We start from the raw sequence: 22,055 nt of genomic DNA, 5'->3' as shown, positions 1-22,055 counted from the left end.
ATTTCAATGAGACAGCTATAGAGTATTATAATTATCTGAAATTGAATTTGACTATTTTTGTGCATTACACATCAATGATAAAAACAATTGTAAAATTGTTAGTTTCGGAATGAAAATGTGTTAGTACTTACGTATATCAAGACATTGTTCTTTAATAAGGGAAACACTTATTCACAGTGAACGAATGAATCTTGGTATTAAAAATTGTGGATTTGGACTTACTTTATTTATGCCAATTGCTAAAAAAACATATCGTTAAAGAAAATCAAGAGTAAGGATAGTAGCAATATATTTTAATGTAGGAGGTATTTTCAATTGAACTGATTTATGGTGATGGATATTGCCTAAATTATAAGTATCGACAAAAAAAGTTTAAGGAAGAACGGTTTACCGTTTTATGCGTTCCAATGCCAACCGATAAATGTCCATGATGGGCATATCCGACAAGTAAGTCGTAAGTTTGTATTAATTTTATGATTATCAAATACAAGTGATGATTACATAACGACTTCGGTAAAAATGACAGCATGTCATTAATGTCAACATCTGGAAAAGTAGGCCATGTATAAAGACGATGATCATTGCTGTAATAACGTCGAGGCGCGAAGTTCAAAATATTTATCCCATTCTTCGAGCTGCAAGAGGACAAGATATAATGAATTTACCATCAATTTTGTCATTGATCATAGGTCGTCGCAGTTCCATGTTCTCAAATCTGTTAGTTTTCTTTTGTCACCGGAGAGATCTTTCAGGTCGGAGATTGTTAGTCCTTTGTTGTTTTTTATTTCGATGGTGCGAACTTGAATTGAAAGACTTGCATGACAGGCTGATATTATATATTTTGATATTCACTGCCATTTGCATTTTTTTATGTCCTATCTAAGGCCACATATTTGTTTGTTATGTCTTCATTTTGTTAAACTAACATAGGTTACACTAGAATCCGTCAAGTTGAGTTAGAATTCAGATCAATGTTACTCCTCTTAAAATAGATGCTTTTTTGGTTTAATTCCTAGTAAATTGAACATTTGATTTTTATACTCATATTTTTTGTTATAAAAAAAATTATTTCGAAACTTTATTATAATCATATGTAATAATGCATTTGTTCTGATAGTTTTATCATCTATATGACAAGCTCTCTCAGTAAACCAGACAGTACATTTATACACTTTTTGTGCTCACATGAATTATCATTGATATGGTTATATTTATAAATTAACTGTTTACAAAATTTAGAATTTTTGAAATACTAAGGCTTTTCTACCTCAGGCAGAGATTACCTTAGCTGGATTTGGCAAAACTTTAAGGAATTTTGGTCCTCAATGCTCTTCAACTTCGTACTTTATTTGGCCTTTTTAACTTTTTGGGATTCAAGCATCACTGATGAGTCTTATATAGACGAAACGCGCGCCTGGCGTATATACAAAATTTAGTCCTGGTATCTATGATGAGTTTATTAAATGCATTTGTTTTGTCATACGTTATTTCTGTCAAAATACAGGTTGTGTCTTATTCTTTAATAGTTATCCTACAAGGACGCGGTGTGTCAGTGTAAGATCACCCCGATGGCCGGAGACCAGAGGGTGATCTAACACTGACACACCAAGTCCGAATGGGATAACTATTTTACATCCCAGCTGTTTTAGATTAGACAAAAAACCGTCTACAATTCATAAAATCGAGTTTAGAACGCCACTCAACCATTATAATATACTTTATATATTACTATATGATGTATACCCTTTATGACCCCCTAACACGATGAGTAGATATCAAACAATGTCAACTCTCCCCACTTGCCAATAGGACCACACTATATCACCACTTTATAAAAAAACGCCCCACTCTTGTTTACCGACTCTTCCCACTTTTGGAAAAGTGTAAAATCAAATTGAACAATTAGTCTGACAACTCACTTATTAACGAAAAAGGTTTAAACCCCACAAAATAAAGGTCTGCCAACTCGCCCCATTTATAAAAAGATCTTGCTTCATTTAAGTATGTTAAATTACTGTTAGTTCGTATCCAGTCGTCCTGTTGTAGTGGTATGTCTCTTGGCTTGATATGCTAAAGGTCTTGAGTTCGAATCCCTGCATATACCCTAGTCTTTTCCGTATAATTAATTATAAGTTTTATAGTGGATTTGACATTACCGCTAAAATGTTACAGAACAAAGGAAAGCATGCATAACAAAGAAACTCAAACTGGGGTGATCTGGTAGGGGTGATCCGGCTCAGATCACCCCTGTTAGAACAAAGCAGCTGGGATGTAACGTCGGTAATTGTAATTATTTAGTTTAAAATAATGCATTTTATAATGTAATATATCACTAATTATTTCCAAAGTCTTACAAAGCTATGCATGTATAATAACTCCATTTTCATTTCCTATCAATATATTTAAACAAAAATTTAAATGATTGCAGGGATACCCATGCCAAAGTAAAATAACAAAACTACTGAACTCTTGGGAAAATTCAAAATTCGGACCAAACACAACGAACAAATGGAAAACAACTGTCATATTCCTTACTTAGTGCAATCTTTCTCTATGTAGAAAGTGGTGGATTTAACCTTGTTGTATAGCTAGCGCAACCTGTACTTGTATGACAGTGGCATGCAAACCATTATATTGAGAAATATGTGTGAGCAAAACAGACAGACGAAAGATAAAAATATTTAACATCTTATTTTCAACTTCGTGTTTTTTTTAATAGAAACTGAAGTTCACATGCTACATCCATACATTGAAAAGGCTGATTATCTACTTTTGTAAGTCTGTTAGACACTGGTAAGAAATTCTTGTTCTTGTTGTACAGTTTTTAAATGTGCAAACTATGAAGTTTGAAAAAATGTTTTCCACATATTTTATAGATATAGATAATTCTGGTCTTCCAGTAGCGGGAGTTGTAGCTGTTGTTTGTGCCTGTTTAGTACTTGCTGCATGTGGATCCGTTGCTGGAATATATGCATATAGAAGGTATGTTTAAACTAATTAAAACATATTTAAGTCTTCGCGGTTCCAGTTTGAGTTTATTCTTTATCGGCAATTCTAAAAACCCAAAACATAAATAATTTGCTTATATCAAAACCAAATGGACTTAAAAGGTCTTAAAGTTTGTAGTTGCTGAGTTTTTGTTTCATTGACTTGTACTCAACATGTCATTTTATTCAAAAAATAATGTAGGGCACACCATATAACTATAATCGGAACCGACAGTATCTCTCACAATGCGCAATGGTGCAAAACCATAAGTACCGTTCAATGTTATTATTGCAGTCAACATGCAACGTAGCAAGTATAAAGATAAATTTTAATCGATCGAACAATATCTCCAACGTAACTTGTTACAAATATTCCTTTGCCTCCTTATGTAACATATTATAGGGTGAATGTGAAGATCGAATTTTTTTAATTAGCGTTATGTAATCAAAGTTGTAAGATATAAGAGAAAATGGCTTAAAGCTAGATAATTGAGAACTATACAAAATTAATTTCTGGGAAAATAGTTAAGAAGATCTTTCTTAGAACTCTCTGTCTAATTAAGGAAGTAATAAGGAAAAAATAACCAAGTTTCATGTACTTGAACGACTCGGATGCACAAGATGTAGTAAGAGTCTATAACTTTTCATCTTTTATAACTTTTCACCTTAATTAACTTAACACTGCATTAGACTGAGTTCTTGTCATGATCAACACGACGAGTGAGTCCAGTTCAAGAATTGTTAAGTTTCTAAAAGTAACTAGGTTAATGTTTATTTTGAAATGGGTTTCTTGGGCCTTAGTCACATTATAAATATTTTTGGACATTTTATTGTCGCCTTTCAATTTTTATCAATTGGTAGTTGTGTTGTTTCTTTTTTGTATAAATATATTTAAGCATCTTTATTGCATTTAGCGTATAGGTACATCATTAACAGATAAGTAAAGGAAACTTTATATTTTATGCGATATTGTTTGGAAGTGTACTTGTCCAACGTTAGCGATAGAGTTCGGCACAATTCTGTATGTGCTTAGTTCTAATGCACGAGCCTGTGATTCAGGTGTTGTCATTTGTTGCTGTGTTTTGTATTTGTTTGTTTTTGTTTATTTTGTACATTATATATACATCGATATATTAAATCTGAAAATGGCTAATTGATATGAAGTAATGTACTTATGTTCAAATAACGTCTCCCTTAGTTCAGGTATAAAATATAATGGATATTATAGTTGGTATAACATCTGCCTTAGTTGAGGTATCCAATATAATAGATACTATAGTTGGTATACTGCTTTAGAGAACTTACAGTAAGACCCGATACCAACACACTATTATTTTCAACATTTGAAGCACCGTGTTATCTAGTTAGAATTCTCATTTAAAGTTGCAAGTCCATTAGATAACTTTTGGTAGCTGAGACGATGGAATATATAAGAAATAAAAAAGATTGATTACTTTTATTAATTCAATCAGTAATAGTTATTTTGAAAGATATCTAAAACTAACTATTTCATATGGTGTTTTTTCATAGATGCCCTTGGAACTGTTTAATCTGGTTTTGTTTTTAATTTCAGATGGCGTTCTCCATTTATTCCACATAATCGATTAATAGAGGACAGTCAAGTTGATACCTTTTATAGAATAACTTTTCCAGATAAAAATAACCGTGACGAACCAGGTTTAGATTCAAATTTTGACTCAGGAATAGAGAATCCATCTTACGACAAAATGGAAGAACAAATATTGAAAAACTAATAAAACATTTATTTCAATCAAATTAACAAGAACTGAATATTTATTTCAAATTGGCCAACATATGGTCTGAATTTGTAATAAAAACAATTGACAGAAAACATGTAATTAGCTATTTTTCAAAACAACGTGTGAAAAAATAATGGTACAAACTATATTGTTTCCACTTTTTGAAACGCCTTTATTTTGAATATGAGTATTCGAGAAGTTAACACACTACCATACATATTTAAACTCGCATCATTATATTGGTGCCAGTCCAAACCTAGGAGTTGGTTGTTGTCGGTTGCTGTCTGATATACTGTAGATTCATTATTATTCGTAGGATACCAATTTTCGTGGGTTTCATGGGTACGGGTGAACCACGAATTTAAATATTTAAATATTCAACGCATTACAAATTTGGTATAGGCTTTGTATGCAAAGATTGACAAAACCACGAAATTCAATATCCCCGAAAACGTAAGTTTTCCTCAATCAAGGAAAATTGATACCCACGAAGATAAATGAATCCACAGTTATTGTTTTTTTTTTGTTCGGTATCAGTCTTGGCGGCCTTTAGAAAATGTGCAATTTTTGTAATCCTGTTGAGAATAGCAAACATTTCTTTTTTATTTGCCCATACTACAATGATATGAGACAGATTTTAGATGACTCTATTCCGTCAATAGTTGATTATGATATTATTCAGTCAATCTGTCCGTCAGTTCTGTCCGTCCCATGAATATTTTTCGTCGCATTTTTCTATATTACAAAGATTTTTGAAATTTGGTTTCAAGGTTTATATAGGTCATAAGTCAGCTATACCGTGTGAAGCGTTTTCAGATTCATGACTCGATAACTTTCTGTTTACCGAACACTTGTATCATTAAACAATTTTCCCAGGAACTACGATATATAGATTTTGGAAATTTTGCTTCCAGGGTTTATATAAGTTATCAATACCGTGTGATGCGTTTTCATATTCATCACTCAACAAATTCCTGTTTACCAAACACTAACATATTTTTACACTATTAAAAAAATATACATTTTCGGTGGGGGTATCATCAGTGAGCAGTGCCTCTCAGTTTCACTTGTTTAATACTATTTTGAAATATGGTTTTATATATTAAAATAGTATGCGTAGTCAATGAATCTTTCAAATCTTATTGTTTATATATTTCTAATGAATAATAAAGTGATGATATATACATATTTTAAGGTACCTAAATAACTGATAATGTACTGCAAACACACATGAAAATAACATAAATTTTGTATTAAACACTGTAAACACGTAATTTTTTGTATGTGCTCATCACATGCATTTTCCCAGTCTAGATGTTCTATTCTATATACACTTGTGTATGATTTGCACGTGTAATGTTAAGAGAGATTTCATTGGCTGTGCCTTTTGCTCAATATTTTCATATCCTCATCAATATAATATGTTTTCAAATATAAAAATACTTATTTATTACTTAAAACAACGGGTTCGCGACAAATATCACATCGTTGTATAGTCATATGATCCTTTATTTTTTTTTTTCATTAAAGATGAATGTGTGTTAAATACTTCGATGGTTATGTTAACTATAAAAACAAGAACATAGACTTTTATTTAACAGAAAAACCTTTATCTTACCCAAATTCAAGATATGTACTGATTTTGAGTTATTTTCCTCTCTTATTCAAACAACAAACCTGGTCGACTGTGAAAAGAAAACACACTTGACAAAAGAGAAAGTAAACCAATGTTACCCTTCCGGAGTACCTGAGATCACCCCTATTTTTTTGGTGGGGTTCGTGTTGTTTATTCTTTAGTTTTCTATGTTGTGTCATGTGTGCTATTGTTTGTTTGTCTTTTTCATTTTTAGCCATGGCGTTGTCAGTTTGTTTTAGATTTATGAGTTTGACTGTCCCTTTGGTATCTTTCGTCCCTCTTTTACAGAAAGATGGTATTTACTAATTCTGACGTGAAAATACATCATTGAACAACTGTTACAACAAAGTTTAAATAACACATGGTTATTGAAAATAAATTATTAAAAAATATCATTCTCTACCATATCATTAATATTTCAAGTGCTTCATGCTTCTTTGTTGTTTGTTAAACAACGTTATGCATGTTATGATCGGTAAACCTCAGCAACCGATCCCAAAAGTTATGAAAAACCGTAATTTTTTTACCAAAATGCACAAGATGAAATTATGTTCTCGATTATATGTTCTTGCATCGTAATAAATATATAATTTCCCTTTATTAAGTAAATTATTATTAAATTGTTGCAAGCATTGATTCAATAACTCTATCATTACTAGAAACTCGCTTCATGCGATTTTTAACAGCAGAGTTGACTATTCAAGTATATTGTCATTTGTTTATTTTATTTGTTTCATATTCTGATATCAGAACCGGACCTCTCTTAAACTGGGTTTTACTGTGCGTATTGTTGTGCGTTAGTTTTTTTTTTTACATTGGCAAGAGGTATAGGGGCGGGTTGATATATCAAAAAGCATGTTTAAACCCGCCGCAATTTCGCCAAGAGCCTCTTGCCTTTGTTTCCCCATTTCCATTCTCAATTTTATTGATAATATATGAAAATATATTATCTTGTTTAGATTTTTGTCACAATTTATTTTATTAATATAGAATGAAGCAGGGTATAACAAGACATTAACCTGATAATATCCAAAATATGCAGTTCACATAAAATTCGTTCTAAAGGTAACGTGAGATGTCAACTTTAAGGTCACTTTATACCAAAAAACTGTTGATGAATTAGAGTACGAGGAGAAATTATTCAATAACTGTGCATTTCGGGAATTTGGATAAGTTAAAGAATTTTATTGTAAAAAGAAAGTCCATACTAATGTGCTCTCGATGTTTGATTTTAGGTCAAATATTGTTGTTGCTCCCTGCCTGTTACATCTGTTTTTCGACAATTGTTTTGTCATTAATTAGGACGTTAGTTTTCTCAATTGAATTGTTTCATATTTTTTATATCGTGGCCTTTTATAACCGACCATGTGGGATATGTTTTCTCATTGTTGAAGGCCATACGGTAGCCTATAATTGTTTATATCAACTTCATTTGAATTTTTATTAGTAGTTGTCTCATTTTCAATCATACCACATCTATCTTTTTTTAAAACATCTTTTCTTTTCTTTCCTTTTTAAATTTTAAGTATCAGCTGCTTTTGTAATTATTATGTACTGCACGTGTTATGGGTCTGACACCAAAACAGTTTTTTTTTTTATTTAAATCATTTAATTAAACGTAAAAATAGTCCAATTAAATTATTTAAAAAAACTCTATAACTATAACTCTGAAACCAAAGCATTTAGAGCAAATCTGACATGGGGTAAAATTACTTATCAAGTCAAGATCTATCTGCCGTGCTGAATCGAACAACCGGTTATGGGTTGCTGTCCCTGAATTGGTAATTTTAAGGAAATTTTGCTGTTTTTTGTTATTATCTTGAATATTATTATAGATAGAGATAAACTGTAAAAAGAAATAAATGTCGGCAAAGTAAGTTCTACAAATAAGTCAACATGACCGAAATGGTCAGTTGACCACTTTAGAAGTTATTGCCCTCTATAGTCAATTTTTAACCATTTTTCGTAAATCTTAAGTTATCTTTTACAAAAATCTTTTCCTCTGAAACTACTGGGCCAAGTTCATTATAGATAGAGATAATTGTAAGCAGCAAGAATGTTCAGTAAAGTAAGATGTACAAACATCACCAAAACACAATTTTGTCATGAATCCATCTGCGTCCTTTGTTTAATATTCACATAGACCAAGGTGAGCGACACAGGCTCTTTAGAGCCTCTAGTTGTAAATATCAAAACTCAATGTCGAAAGAGGAGAACTCGAAATTTGGGCTGATATATAATTACCGAGTTTTATTGCCGGTCGTGACCTTTATAAATAATCAACTCAGAATCATATTTCACGTGACAAATAAGTATGATAAAGCCATGTTAATATTTTTGTTGTATTTTCTTAGCGTTTCCTTTTGTTAATTGAGATTTGTAAAATTATCTAGTGTATTAAAAATTCAGAATAAATTTACACCATTTACATTCTACGTTCTTTAGAAATAATATAACTTTTAATGGATTTTTAAAATGCAAGTGACAATTTTATTAAAAACAAATATAGAATATAGAACACAATTTTTTTCTTTATTTTAGCTCTAATTCTCTTTATAGCAAATAATTTTCAGTTTAGGTAGTGAAATGGATTATCATCATTGTGTTTCATATTACGTCTGTTAATCACTCGCACAAATAATACGTTAACTAGTCGAAAACCAATTACCGTCAGATTTTACAGATGCTCTGGATCATATTTACATATACACACACATATATATATATATATATATATATATATATAGTTTAGTACACTATTGGTATGCATGTATTGCTTCAATAATTTATTTAAGGAATGACTAATATGTTTTCTGTCCATGAAGAAATAACATAAAACATTTGGTGCACACTGAATAACGTGCGTAGCGGGTTATTTAACATTGTGCATCACATTTTTTATGTTATTTCGAATAGACAGAAAAAATATTACAGTCATTTCTTATGATTTAATTCTAAATTCCATTTTAAACCGTAGAAAACCATGAAAAAACGTTGATGACGTCACGTTCACATGACTAAATTATGTCTATGTGCTGATAACAAAATAACGTCAGCCAATCAGAAGACGCGTTACATCCAAAATTAAATTATTCAACGATATTATAACTGGAAAGTCTTATAAACTTGATTATGTATGAGAATATAATATCTTACTTAACAAACTTATTTTAGCTGCGCATGCAAAATGTACCAATGCCAAAAAGGAGAAACATTTTATGTGTCGCTTTTCATGATATGAACGATAAAAACATCTTAAAGCAAAGGATGTATCAGTAAGCATGCCAGCTGGGTCCACCAGGTGTGGGATTTTCTCGCTGCATTGAAGACCAATTGGTGGCCTTCGATTGTTGTCTAGTCTTTGGTCGGGGTTGTGTCTCTTTGTCATATTCCCCGTTTCCATTGTCATTTTTTTTTTTGGAAGGTTAGTGAAATAATTAAAAGGAGAAACAAGTATTTTATCACTACATAAAAGGGGCACTAGCCACAAAATATTTTTTGGTTCAATCAATAATGAAAGTGAAATAGTGAAATAATAATTCGCTTTTAGCAGCCAAAATGGTCCAATTTTGTCAAATTAAGCTTAGAAACATTGATAATGAATTATTCACTTGCAAGTGAATAATTCGACCTCATTAAATCCGTATTCATGTGAACTTCAATTTAACCCCCCGAACTAGAGATTGGCAACGCATGCATTGTACGTGTACTGGTTATTTAAAGGAAAAGAATGTCAACAATGAAAGTGCAACAGAGGTAAATCATTTAATAACTGATTCGATTTACATGAAATCATTCTGTATACGGGCAAAAACAATAAGAAACATATATTTTAAATCTATAAAATAAAATTAAACAGACCTATAAAAATCCAATTGCACGTGTTGGCTTAATCTATTCATATCTTTATTTATGTTTACATCGCTTATATGGTCATATGAGGTCAACTCGATATTTAATTGGATGGCGCCTGGACTAAAATACACACGAAACGAACCTACATATTATCGACCCCATGCTCTGTTACTTGTTTATTTTAGACTTTTGATAGCTTGGATAAATGTTTTACATTGTTATAAATCAAATATGAAAATTTGAGTCAAATCGGTTAGCATGAACTTGACAGCTAGTGTAAAAGAGGGACGAAAGATACCAGAGGGACAGTCAAACTCATAAATCGAACATAAACTGACAACGCCATGGCTAAAAATGAAAAGGACAAACAGACAAACAATAGTACACACGACACATTATAGAAAACTAAAGAATAAAGAACACGAACACCACCAAAAAATAGGGGTGATCTCATGTGCTCCGGAAGGGTAAATTGATCTCCTAAATAGCGGAAAGCGAACCTTATCGAGCATAATGATATAAAACCTTTGTGTGAAGAGACATCATAATTTTGGCTGCTAATTAGCTTCGAGTTTTGGAAGGCAATAAACACAGATTCATGGAACACAAGCAAGGGAGATAAAAAATAAAGCGATGTAAATTTTATTTATATTATAGTTTCCATGTGTTTCGTTATGTTATTTTAACTTTGTTAATTAATTTGAATTATTAGAAATTAACACTCTACATTTAAATTTTCGTAATAAATATTATTACTTTTTATAAATCTCGAAATGCAGAGTGTCAATTTTATCAAAATGAAATGTATTTAAAAACACGGTTTTTTTTCTTGATATCAGCTGTTGATCCCTCCGTATAGCTACTAATTTGCAGATGTAAAATGTATTATCATCATTATGTTTCATATTATTTCTGTCAATCACTCACACAACATAAAATTGTCAACTTGGCAAAAACCAATTACCTTCAGAGTTCACGGATATCACTATGTTTCTATGGTTCTTAATAGGGTAACGAAAATAAGATTCTACTTTAAGGTTCAAGGATATTTTAATCTCATATTAATAAAACAGACATTGACCAAAATCTTTTATCTCAGTCACTAATTATAACGATTATAAAACAGAATGTTTGTAATATTTGGAGAAAGAGTTACCTAAATCATAGCAATCAATGTCAAATTTGGTCTTTTAAAAACATATTCAAGGAAGTATTTTTGATAAAATTTTGCCATTAATTCCGTCATTAAATAACAATTTCTGTATAAAAGTGACACCTTACAACCACGTATTCCAACATCAGTCTGAATTCCGATAGCAAAAAAGCTTATCCGGAAGACTCCGTATACATACTATAAGTATTTTATTGTAATTATATTACAAAATATTGATCACGTGATGCTAGTATTACTAGACTTGCAATTGCTTTAAATCAATCCGACATTAATATAATGTTTCGGCGGTTTTTGTATTATATGCTAATGATAAATGTATTCTTAATCTTAACCTGATATTATTTCATAACAAAGTTTATATATTGAAGGTCGTACGATAACCTATGATTTCTTTACTGTTATGGCATCTTCTCTTTTTCATTTAACCTGCATTTGACAAAATGTGTTTGAAAAGTTTCATTTTGATACTCTAGTTCAATTCATTTTAAAGGGATTTATATTTTGTAGTAGCCACAATCCCAAAATCTTCTCCTTGATGGTGACGTCATGATGTGATTCTGGAATTCCATGAATATGATTTCATCATTAGCACAAACAAAAGTTTTATATACGAATCACTTGACACAAAAAAGTTTGTTGATCAAGAATTTTGCAGGTTTAAAAGCAATACTAATAGTGCTTTTAAGTTTGCTACATATATTTATATTTTCCTAGATATTGACACAGATGGACGAAATCCCATTTCTCAACCGTTAGATAACTTTTTCACCATCGTATGGCATTTAAATATTTTAACTGAAACGTTTACACCCCTAGTTTTTGGTGGGGTTCGTGTTGTTTATTCTTAAGTTTTCTATGTTGTGTTATGTGTACTATTGTTTGTCGGTTTGAACTTTTCATTTTTAGCCATGACGTTTTCGGTTTATTTTCGAGTTAGGAGTTTGACTGTCCCTCTGGTATCTTTCGTCCCTCTTTTACACGATATGGCGTTCATTTGCAATTTGAGAGATTAACGGAATACCTGAGATATGTATATATAGATATCAAAAGTACCAGGATTATAATTTAGTACGCCAGACGCGCGTTTCGTCTACATAAGACTCATCAGTGACGCTCAAATCGAAATATTAATAAAGCCAAACATGTACAAAGTTGAAGAGCATTGATGATCCGAAATTCCAAAAAGTTATGCCAAATACGGCTAAGGTAATCTATGCCTGGAATAAGAAAATCCTTAGTTTTTGGAAAATTTCAAAGTTTCGTAAACAGGAAATTTATAAGAAAATGACCACATTATTGATATTCATGTCAACACCGAAATGTTGACTACTGAGCTGGTGATACCCTCGGGGATATACAATGAGGTAGAGGGGGTGTTTTTGCTTCAAAGATATTGAAATTATTACGTTTGCCATATACTGAAATTGCAATTGGGATATATGATATGTAAGTATTCATTGAAATATAGGTTATTGAGCCACAGAACATCATCAACATATCTGAAAGTGATATCAAAGTTTTCAAGATGGTTTTGTTCTCTTTGTGTATTTGAGAGGAATCAATACGAACCATTCTCTAAATAATTACAAAAACAAGTTTGCTATTTGTCTTGCACAATAAGTACATCGTGTAATACCAGCTGTCTGTTGAAATATCAATCCATGTATTTAATCTATTAACATTCAAGCAATAGACACAAGTAAAATAGCCAAAAATACCGAACTCCAGGAAAATTCAAGAAAATCCAAACAAAAGTCGCTATTCAAACGGCAAAATAAAAAATCTCATGCACATTAAACGAATGGTAACAATTCATATTCCTGACTTGAAACAGGCATTTTCTTTAGTAGTGAATGGTAGATTAAACATGTTTCTATATTTAACTTAAACTCTCACTTGTATAACAGTCGCATACAATTCCATTACATTGACAAAGATGTTTGAACAAAACAAACAGACATTAATAAGTAAACATGTAAAAATAAGGGGTACAGCAGTCTAAACTGTGTTTTAATCTTAATCATGATAAAAACCCTAGAAATGTGTCAACATACCGAGCAACGTGAAATGGACATTACACAAAAATTGACTAAACAGTTAAAGTAATATATACAAAGACAAAGAGAAGTATTCTATGCAACGTTATTAAGATGATAAATAGCGTGAGTCCTTAGAAACCAAACTTCATGACCATCGTGTATTATTCTCGAAGTTGATACAGAATATATATCAACAAGGTCTTGGTATCTTCCAACGAACTTTTGTAGAATAAGGACAAGACGTTCTTCGACATATCCCTGGTTCACCAACTTTCTGCTCAGAAACTGGTAACGTTTTACAATGTCTGAGTAGGGCTAACACCTCTCGAATACCGAATAAGTGGAGAAATATATATCCTTTATGCAGGTGGTTTTAACTATTGCTACTTAGGTTGGGTGAAATTGATAATTTATAAATTAAAATCGTCTCGTGTGTCGTAGATTCTGGTACTAAGATGACCAGTTGTGTCAGATTCGAGGAATAAGTCTAAAACGAGAGAGAGGTAGCCATGTATGTTGTTTCTTAGCTTTTTTAATTCTGGATGATATAATAATGGAACCCAATCACAAAAGTTTGGATGGTTCATGAAAAAAACATCGTCAATATACTTGTATCTGACTGGCTTCTTTGTTCTCCTTGTTTTTAACTAGTGTCTGAAGGCACTCCGACTCATATGAAAATCAGATGAGGTCGACAAAGAGAGGCACACAGTTCAAGCCTATTGGAATGCCGACAATTTGTTGAAATATTTTACCTCCAATTTCAATAACTTGAATATGTTGTCACTAAGAAGTTCGATCATACTTATCACTTGTTCCTCTGTGTAGCATATTTTTCATTTTTGATTCACTATCAACAAAATTGGCCGTATGGTATCCCAAATTAATATATTTATAGCGTATGCTACCATTTTTATGTAAAAATCATATCTATGTTTCGAATCATATCTTTCGTAGGAGAATATCGTCAATTTCGCACGCCTTTATGACATCGTTTTCCAGAAAGATGGCGCGCCCGTATCCCTGCTCTTTTAAAGTTTCGAGCACTTTCAGAATAGTCATTCTGAAGGGTAGTTTAGAAATATTGTATGGTCCGTAGGTACGTAATCTTATTTCCCATACCACTTAAAAGAGGGTGACTAACGTTTCCCAAAATATTTTGTGCAGTAAGATAAAAAAAAAAAAAATCACCCGTTCCCTCAACATGTTGGTCATGACGATGCCTAAAAGTCACGTGGTGATTGAAGTCACATGACAGATTCAACTAAAAGTCGTATCTTGGAGCTTGCCTATTTTATGCGATCATCTTTTGTGTAATTGTTATAGGAATAAATGTTTTCTAAAGTTAATGAAATATATATATATATATATATATAGTAAAAAAAAAATCACAAAAATACTGAACTCCGAGGAAAATTCAATCGGAAAGTCCCTAATCACATGGCAAAATCAAATGACAAAAACCATCAAACGAATGGACAACAGCTGTCATATTCCTGACATGATACAGGCATTTTCAAATTTAGAAAATGGTGGATTGAACCTGGGTTTACAGCGCTAAACCTCTCACTTGTACAACAGTCTCATCAAATTCCGTTATGTTTACAACGATGCGTGAACAACAGACATAATAAATAAAATAGTCGTAATATGGGTACAGCAGTCATCACTGTGTTAAATCACAAAACAAACAATTTTACAAAAACACATTCATTGCTTCGCGTGTCTGACGTCAGAAAATTTATACGTCACATAGGCAGAAATTTTGTCGTTCAATGTTTATTCAAAACAATTTTATAATTTCACCTTGGAATATTGTAAACAGTTAAAAACAAAAATAAACATTGTGTAAAGAAATTCATTCATTATCTAAAGAAATATATTCCGAAACTATTGTGGTGAAGTCTTTTAACACTACATTTCTTTTGATAAAAACAAATCAGCTTCCCTGTTCTTATAACAGCAGTCAATAAATAGACACATATAATGTATATTCGTCGTAAGTTTAGATAAAAATAATATGTTTTAGCACGATCGAACGAAGTTGAATGCTTCATTAGCGTACTATTTTGATACTAACAAGTTTATTTACAGTAACGTATTTGCCATTAATTAAGTCTTTCCACTTTTCTGTGGAAAGGCTTATTGTATTTCTTCTGATTATTATTATTGTACTATTGTATTTCGTCTGATTATTATTAGGTCTTTCCACTTTTCTGTGGAAAGACCTATTTTCTTTTCTTCTGATTATTTTTTTTTCTTCCACCCAATTTTTGTTCTTGCGATAAATATTTGTTTCGCAATAAGTCACTTAGATATTTTGTATATGATATCGAACAGTGTATGAGCTTTTGAAATTTACCCTGCGTAACCGAATACTTTTCTTTGTAGGAGTTATCTCCCCAAATACTGTTTTCCTTGTGTCCACTACTCCTTCCCAACCGTAAAATATTACGACAAATTTATTTTATAAAATTGTTTGTTATATCCTTTGCATGATTTGTCCTATTTTGACTGAAGCAATATGAACGCTCCATATGAGAGTTATTTCCCCTTATGCATTTGATATAAGTGATATGCATTTCTATCTTGTAAACCATAAGTGATAGAGACCTAGGATCTTTTGATTTGAGGTCCTTGGTCCAAAAACAATGAAAAATTAGGTCAAGGTCAAAGGTCATGGTCATATTCTATTTTTTTTTTATTTTGGCTTATTTTTACTTATATCTAAACACTGTATAAAATATCGACAAATTATTTTTACTAAATTGATAGTTGCGACATGTCCTAACCCGTAAATTTTGATTGCAAGTGTACGTTGAACATTAAAAAGGTAGTTTCCTTCCTCTTGTATTTAAAAGTACGCGTATGGTGATATAACTCATTAACAAAACATAATTAAGACCTATTGTCTTTTTACTTGAGGTCCTTGATTGATGACCTTTAAATTGATCTCATAAGGTCATAGCTTCATTTGACGTTCTAGATTTTGACCTTTGCTTTTACCTCATATGTGTAATTGATAAAGCCATGAGACTTTTTGCAATAGGTTTCAAACCATTTAACCTTGAAAATACAACGGAAGTGACCTTGTGTAAACCGGAAGTAGCGATTTTTTGTACTTTATCAATATAAAAGTATATAGAACCAGATATTTTTGAAATAAGTTTCAAGTAAATATCCAAATAGTATCTTTCAAACCGGAAGTAACAAATGATCTCCCTTATTTAAAACAAAATGTACAGAAACCCTATCTTTTTGGAATTAGCTTACAATAAGCTATCATTTGACGATTAAAATTACATTTTAAACCTAATCTTTCTATTTTCATATTAAAATATAGGGTTTTTGGTTGAAAGACCTTCAATTGTTCTCTGAACAATTGGTATTTATTTATTTTTTTTTTTCGCCTAATTTTGTTCTTGCGATAAATGTTTTTTTTTTGCAGTATGTCGCTTAAATATTTCTCATATGGTATCATATAGCTTATGCGCTTTTATGTTTCACCCTGCTTAGCTGAACCATTTTCTTTGTAAGAGTTATCTCCCTATTCACTGTTTATCATATGTGTGCATCTCCTTCGAAACAAAAAAAAAGATATCGGTAAATTTCTTTTACAAATTGTTCGTTTCGTCCTCAAGAATTTTTGGCTAATTTGAATTGAAGCGATTCGATGAAATTTTATAGTAGCTATCTACCTTTACGAATTAAATTTGTCAGCATTTTTTTCAAACTCATAAACCGTTGATCGTATTACCCTGGAATGTTTTTACTTGAGGCCCCTAGGTCCTAACTTAGAAAATTCAGTCAAGTTCTCAATTGTGACTTTTGCTTATTGTTGCATTTTCTCAGACACTTTTAAAGATACATATAAAAGAACAAGTGCAAAACGTGTGCTTTGTTGTAATAAAGATATGCTACATTTAGTCTGATACAATTTCATGGCATCTTATAGGAGTAAGTGCCCCTGAAATGTCTTAATATAAGGTTATTTTATTATAACATAAACTAAGTTCATTATAAAGCCATTTGACCTTGTACAAAAGGTTAGGTGACATATGACCTTGAAAAATGACTAACGGTAATGACCTTGAGAAAACCGGAAGCAGTCTTTTCGGCAATTTTCTTATATAAAAGTACTCAGAATACATATATTTTGTGATAACGATATATAAACTTATCACTCAAGACTAGAAATGACTTCCGATAAACCAATTATCTCCCGTTCTTTAAACAAAAGTATATAGAAACTATATATTTTTGGAATCAGTGTGAAAGAAGCTATCATATGAGACCAGAAGTGACATTCATTTCATTTCACCGGAAGTAGCATATTATCTCCCTTAATTCACTCAAAAGTATAGTTAAACCATTATTTATCGCATCAGTATAAAGAAACTATCTTCTTTTCAAAATTTCTTTGATGTGGAAAGACTTTCAATTGTTCTCTGGACAATTCTGAACAATTGATTTTTAATATTTCTTGTTTTCCTGTTTATTCATGAGTTGAATAACTTTGGATATTCAGCTCATACCTTGCCAATTTGAAGAATAAACATATGGAAGTAATAAGTTTTTTATTTTGATGTTGGGATCACATCCATCAAATAAAAGTTAGAATGGAAACGGGGAATGCTTCAAAATTATTTGAAAACAGTGAGAAAATCCTTTTAATAACTAACTATTTCCGTAAACTCCATTTTCAAGGTAACTGATAAACGTTTGAAAAGTAAATCATTCAAATTTTAAAAGAATAAGTGAATTCCTATTTAATACACAGGTCTCTTGAGGTAGCACGGTAGCATGTGCATTCAATAATTTATGTTGCTCTTTTGTGTACCCTGCTTAGGTCAATGTCTTAAAAATTAGTAAACGTTTATGATTCATATTCAAATTCATTTATGAGTAGTGTAATGAAAGAACGTCTGTTACCTGTGTATGTTGAATTTTTGGCAGTGTTAAAAAGTGGTGAAATTCTAAAATGGCGATCATTATCCCTTATGAACAGGCATTTACTTCCGTGCCACCTTGAGAGAAAGTAAACGCACATAATAATCATAAAAAAGTACGGTGTAAATCCGTTATCTATTCCTATTTGTAGGCAGACAAAAAAATCAATAAATCGATTTATATTCATGTCTATTAATTTTATGTGTTATGTTTTATTGTATAATACTATCATTTGTATACTAGTATATATTTTATACTTATTGTTCCGGAGATGCAACTATTGCCATAATGCGTAGCCGAGGGCAATAGTTATGTCCGTGGGAACAATAAACATATTATTTCACGAATATCCAGTCAGTAAGTAGTTATTATATCGAAAAATAACCAGACAATAAATGTCGGAGCTTTATCAAGTATCGCATTATAAAAAGCAGAAACACAACCATACTGCTTCATCTTTACTTCATATGAATTATAAAGTTGCGTTAACCTTAGATGAAATAGGTAAAACACAACGACGTTACTCCCGCGTTATTCTCAACATAATCATGTAGCTGCATTTAAAATTACCCGAAATGTAATGAAGTTTGCCGTCAAGTAGTTTCACCGAGGTCCACTAGTTGGAAACTTTTCACCGGTCAAATAGCTAAACGCTTAAAAATTGAAAAATAGTGAAAATATTGTGTATTTAATTTATATAGAAAATGATAACTGAGGTATAATTATATATCATATCTTCCATGGATATAAAATAATTAAAAGATAGGGAGATTTTAAGTCGCCATCATGAGCTGATTGCCCATAATGACAAAAGTGTGTCAAAAATCATATCTGATATTCTTCCTCAGTAAAAATAACCTTCTATCATTATCGAACTGAACAAAGAAATAACACGACGGGTGCCGTATACGGTGCAGGAAATGCTTACCCTTCCGGAGCACCTGATTTCACTCCCGGTTTTTAGTGGAGTTCGTGTTGTTACTTAATTATCATTTATAACTGTTGATGTAAATGTCCTTTGGTTTTGTGAGTCTTTGTTTACTCCTTGGTTTTGATTGTTATTGTCTTAGCCCAATGCTGTAAACTAAGTTAATTGTTAAACAGCATTAAGTGCAATAAAGATAATTTAATTGATTGAAAAAAGAACTATGTCCGTAGACATTAACCTCGAAGTGTGAACCTGTTATTTTGCAATTGTACGCAGTCTTAGAAAAAAAGGTTTACTTAATAGGTATAGATAGTCAATTTAAAAAGCGAAGAAACACTGTGACAGGTTTATCTTAAGAAAATCAAAGTTTGGTCATAATGAAAAGAGAAGGTGAAATATACTACAAGGATATAAAAACTCATAAGTCGAAAATAAATTGACAATGCATGAAAAAAGATATAAGACAAAAAAGACAAACAAATGTATACAAAACACAACATCGAAACTAAAGACTGAGCAAACTTATACAAAACAACTGAAATAAAAATGTTCAAACTAAAGACTGAGCAAACTTAAACAAAACAACTGAAATAAAAATGTTCTAACTAAAGACTGAGCAAACTTAAACAAAACAACTGAAATAAAAATGTTCAAACTAAAGATTGAGCAAACTTAAACAAAACAACTGAAATAAAAATGTTCAAACTAAAGATTGAGCAAACTTAAACAAAACAACTGAAATAAAAATGTTCTAACTAAAGACTGAGCAAACTTAAACAAAACAACTAAAATAAAAATGTTCTAACTAAAGACTGAGCAAACTTAAACGAAACAACTGAAATAAAAATGTTCAAACTAAAGACTAGAGACTGAACAGCTTTCGTGCTAACTGTATATTAAATTTCTCTTCCCAACAATGTCACTAAATTGTGTGTGATAATCATTTTACATTGGATTATTTAGCATTCCGCATACAATCATTACACAATTTGATATTCCCCCATCATATAATTTCCTTTTGGCTTTTTATTTTGTTATATCAGCTGTTCAACGTTTGTATGAGGTTCAAATTATTTTAGTTACTGAAAGACATCACATTGTCTTTGCAATATGATGTTATACAATTAAACAATTTACAGTTATGTTTTTCTTTAAAATTTAGATTTTTTTCTCAATTTCAATTACAATTTTAATTAATCAATGTCAGCGTTAAAGGCTATCACTTCCTTTCATAAACATTATATGTTCAGTCTCATAATATTTCATGACAGGAATAGCAATGCTAAAATTAATATAATTCACTTAAAAAAAATTAAGTGTGATAAGATTATCATTCACGTGAGTTTTAGTAGAATATCGTGCTGTTTTCAATTAGCATTAAAGCTATAAAGCAAGTATCGAAACTAAACACTGTACATTTTTGTCTTTCTAAAAGCTCAGAGTTTTCTTGAACTTCATCATTTGATTTTTAAACAAGGCTTTACCATATTAAAAATATACATTCCGGATAACTGAGTTCTAATCGTAAATATTTTTTTTTCAATTTCACAGCTTGATTGAAGTTTTCAGCTTCAAGCTTTTTTTAATGTATTTCTTTTTTTTTTATTTTGATTCCAACAGAAATTACTTCGACATTTTCATTTATTTAGGAGTTAGTATATATACTTTGTTGTTTCGAAGTTTTTTTTCTGTTTTCGAGGTTAAAGTCACCAGTATTATTAACGGTGTTGTGCCTGTCCCAAATTAGGATCCTGTAATTCAATGGTTGTCGTTTGTTGCTGTGATATATACTTGTTTTTCGTATATAATTTTGTACATAAATAAGGCCGTTAGTTTTCTCGTTTCAATTGTTTTACATTTCTTATTGCGGAACCATTTATTGCTGACTATGTGGTATGGGCTTTTCTCATTGATGAAGGCCGTATGGGGACCTAGGTTTGTTAATTTCTATGTCCTTTGGTCTCTTGTGAAGAGTTGTCTCATTAGCAATCAAGTCACATCTTCTTTATTACATAAACTCATCAGATCGATGAAAGTAAAAAAAAAACACCTGATCAGCTGGGGATTTATATATCGTCACATTAAAAAAGACACAACAAACAGATTAAAGAGTACTTAGTACATTCATTAACTTGCAGCTATTTCAAAACCATTACCAACTTAAGAAAAATCATGAATCTGCGACTGCATCATAAATCAGTACACACATCCAACATCCAAACGTGTAAAGACTACTTTAAGAGTCAGAGAAAACTTGACCTTATGGAATGTTAAAATATAGGTGTCGACAGATTGAAGAACCGTGAATGTGTATATGTGTATAACAATAGTATTTAGTATGGTTTTGATTTAGTAATAACATAAGTAATATTTATTGCAATAGAATAATACTCAAATATATTACAACAGTTATGTGTTATCAATCTTTCAGAATAAGTCTATTTAAGGGATCGATAAGTATACCCGGATCGTATCTGAAAGTACTCAGTAAACAACATCACTGTGAAAATTATAAAAAAAATACAGTTTATCTTCCAAACAACATCTATTTGTCTAAGGAAGTAGTAAGTAAATTTTCAATCGGTTTGTGGTAAGAAAATGCGTGACTCAATAATTTATTAGTAATACATAGATTACGTTCATCAAAATCCAAACCGCAACTACAGACACGGGCAAAACAAACAAGTTGCGATACATAAACACTGTAAAATGTTGCCCAAGAAACA

The 22,055-nt window shown here is 31.1% G+C and overlaps 1 protein-coding gene across 2 annotated transcripts in view; it reads left to right on the top strand.

Moving 5' to 3' along the window:
- LOC143067725 (low-density lipoprotein receptor-related protein 5-like) overlaps nt 1-4,893 on the top strand; it is an 81,589-nt gene extending 76,696 nt beyond the window's left edge. For both annotated transcript variants that reach the window (XM_076241201.1, XM_076241202.1), the window contains 2 exons: nt 2,877-2,982; nt 4,561-4,893. In XM_076241201.1, coding sequence (XP_076097316.1) covers nt 2,877-2,982; nt 4,561-4,741 — 287 coding nt within the window. In that variant the 3' untranslated portion in view covers nt 4,742-4,893. The remainder of the gene's footprint in view (nt 1-2,876; nt 2,983-4,560) is intronic.
- The last annotated feature ends 17,162 nt before the right edge of the window (nt 4,894-22,055 follow it).

The sequence above is a fragment of the Mytilus galloprovincialis genome, chromosome 3, assembly GCF_965363235.1.
Source record: "Mytilus galloprovincialis chromosome 3, xbMytGall1.hap1.1, whole genome shotgun sequence".
NCBI classification, from domain to species: Eukaryota; Metazoa; Mollusca; class Bivalvia; order Mytilida; family Mytilidae; genus Mytilus; species Mytilus galloprovincialis.
The sequence above is the reverse complement of the archived record's forward strand: the minus strand, read 5'-3'. Positions and strand labels throughout refer to the sequence as shown.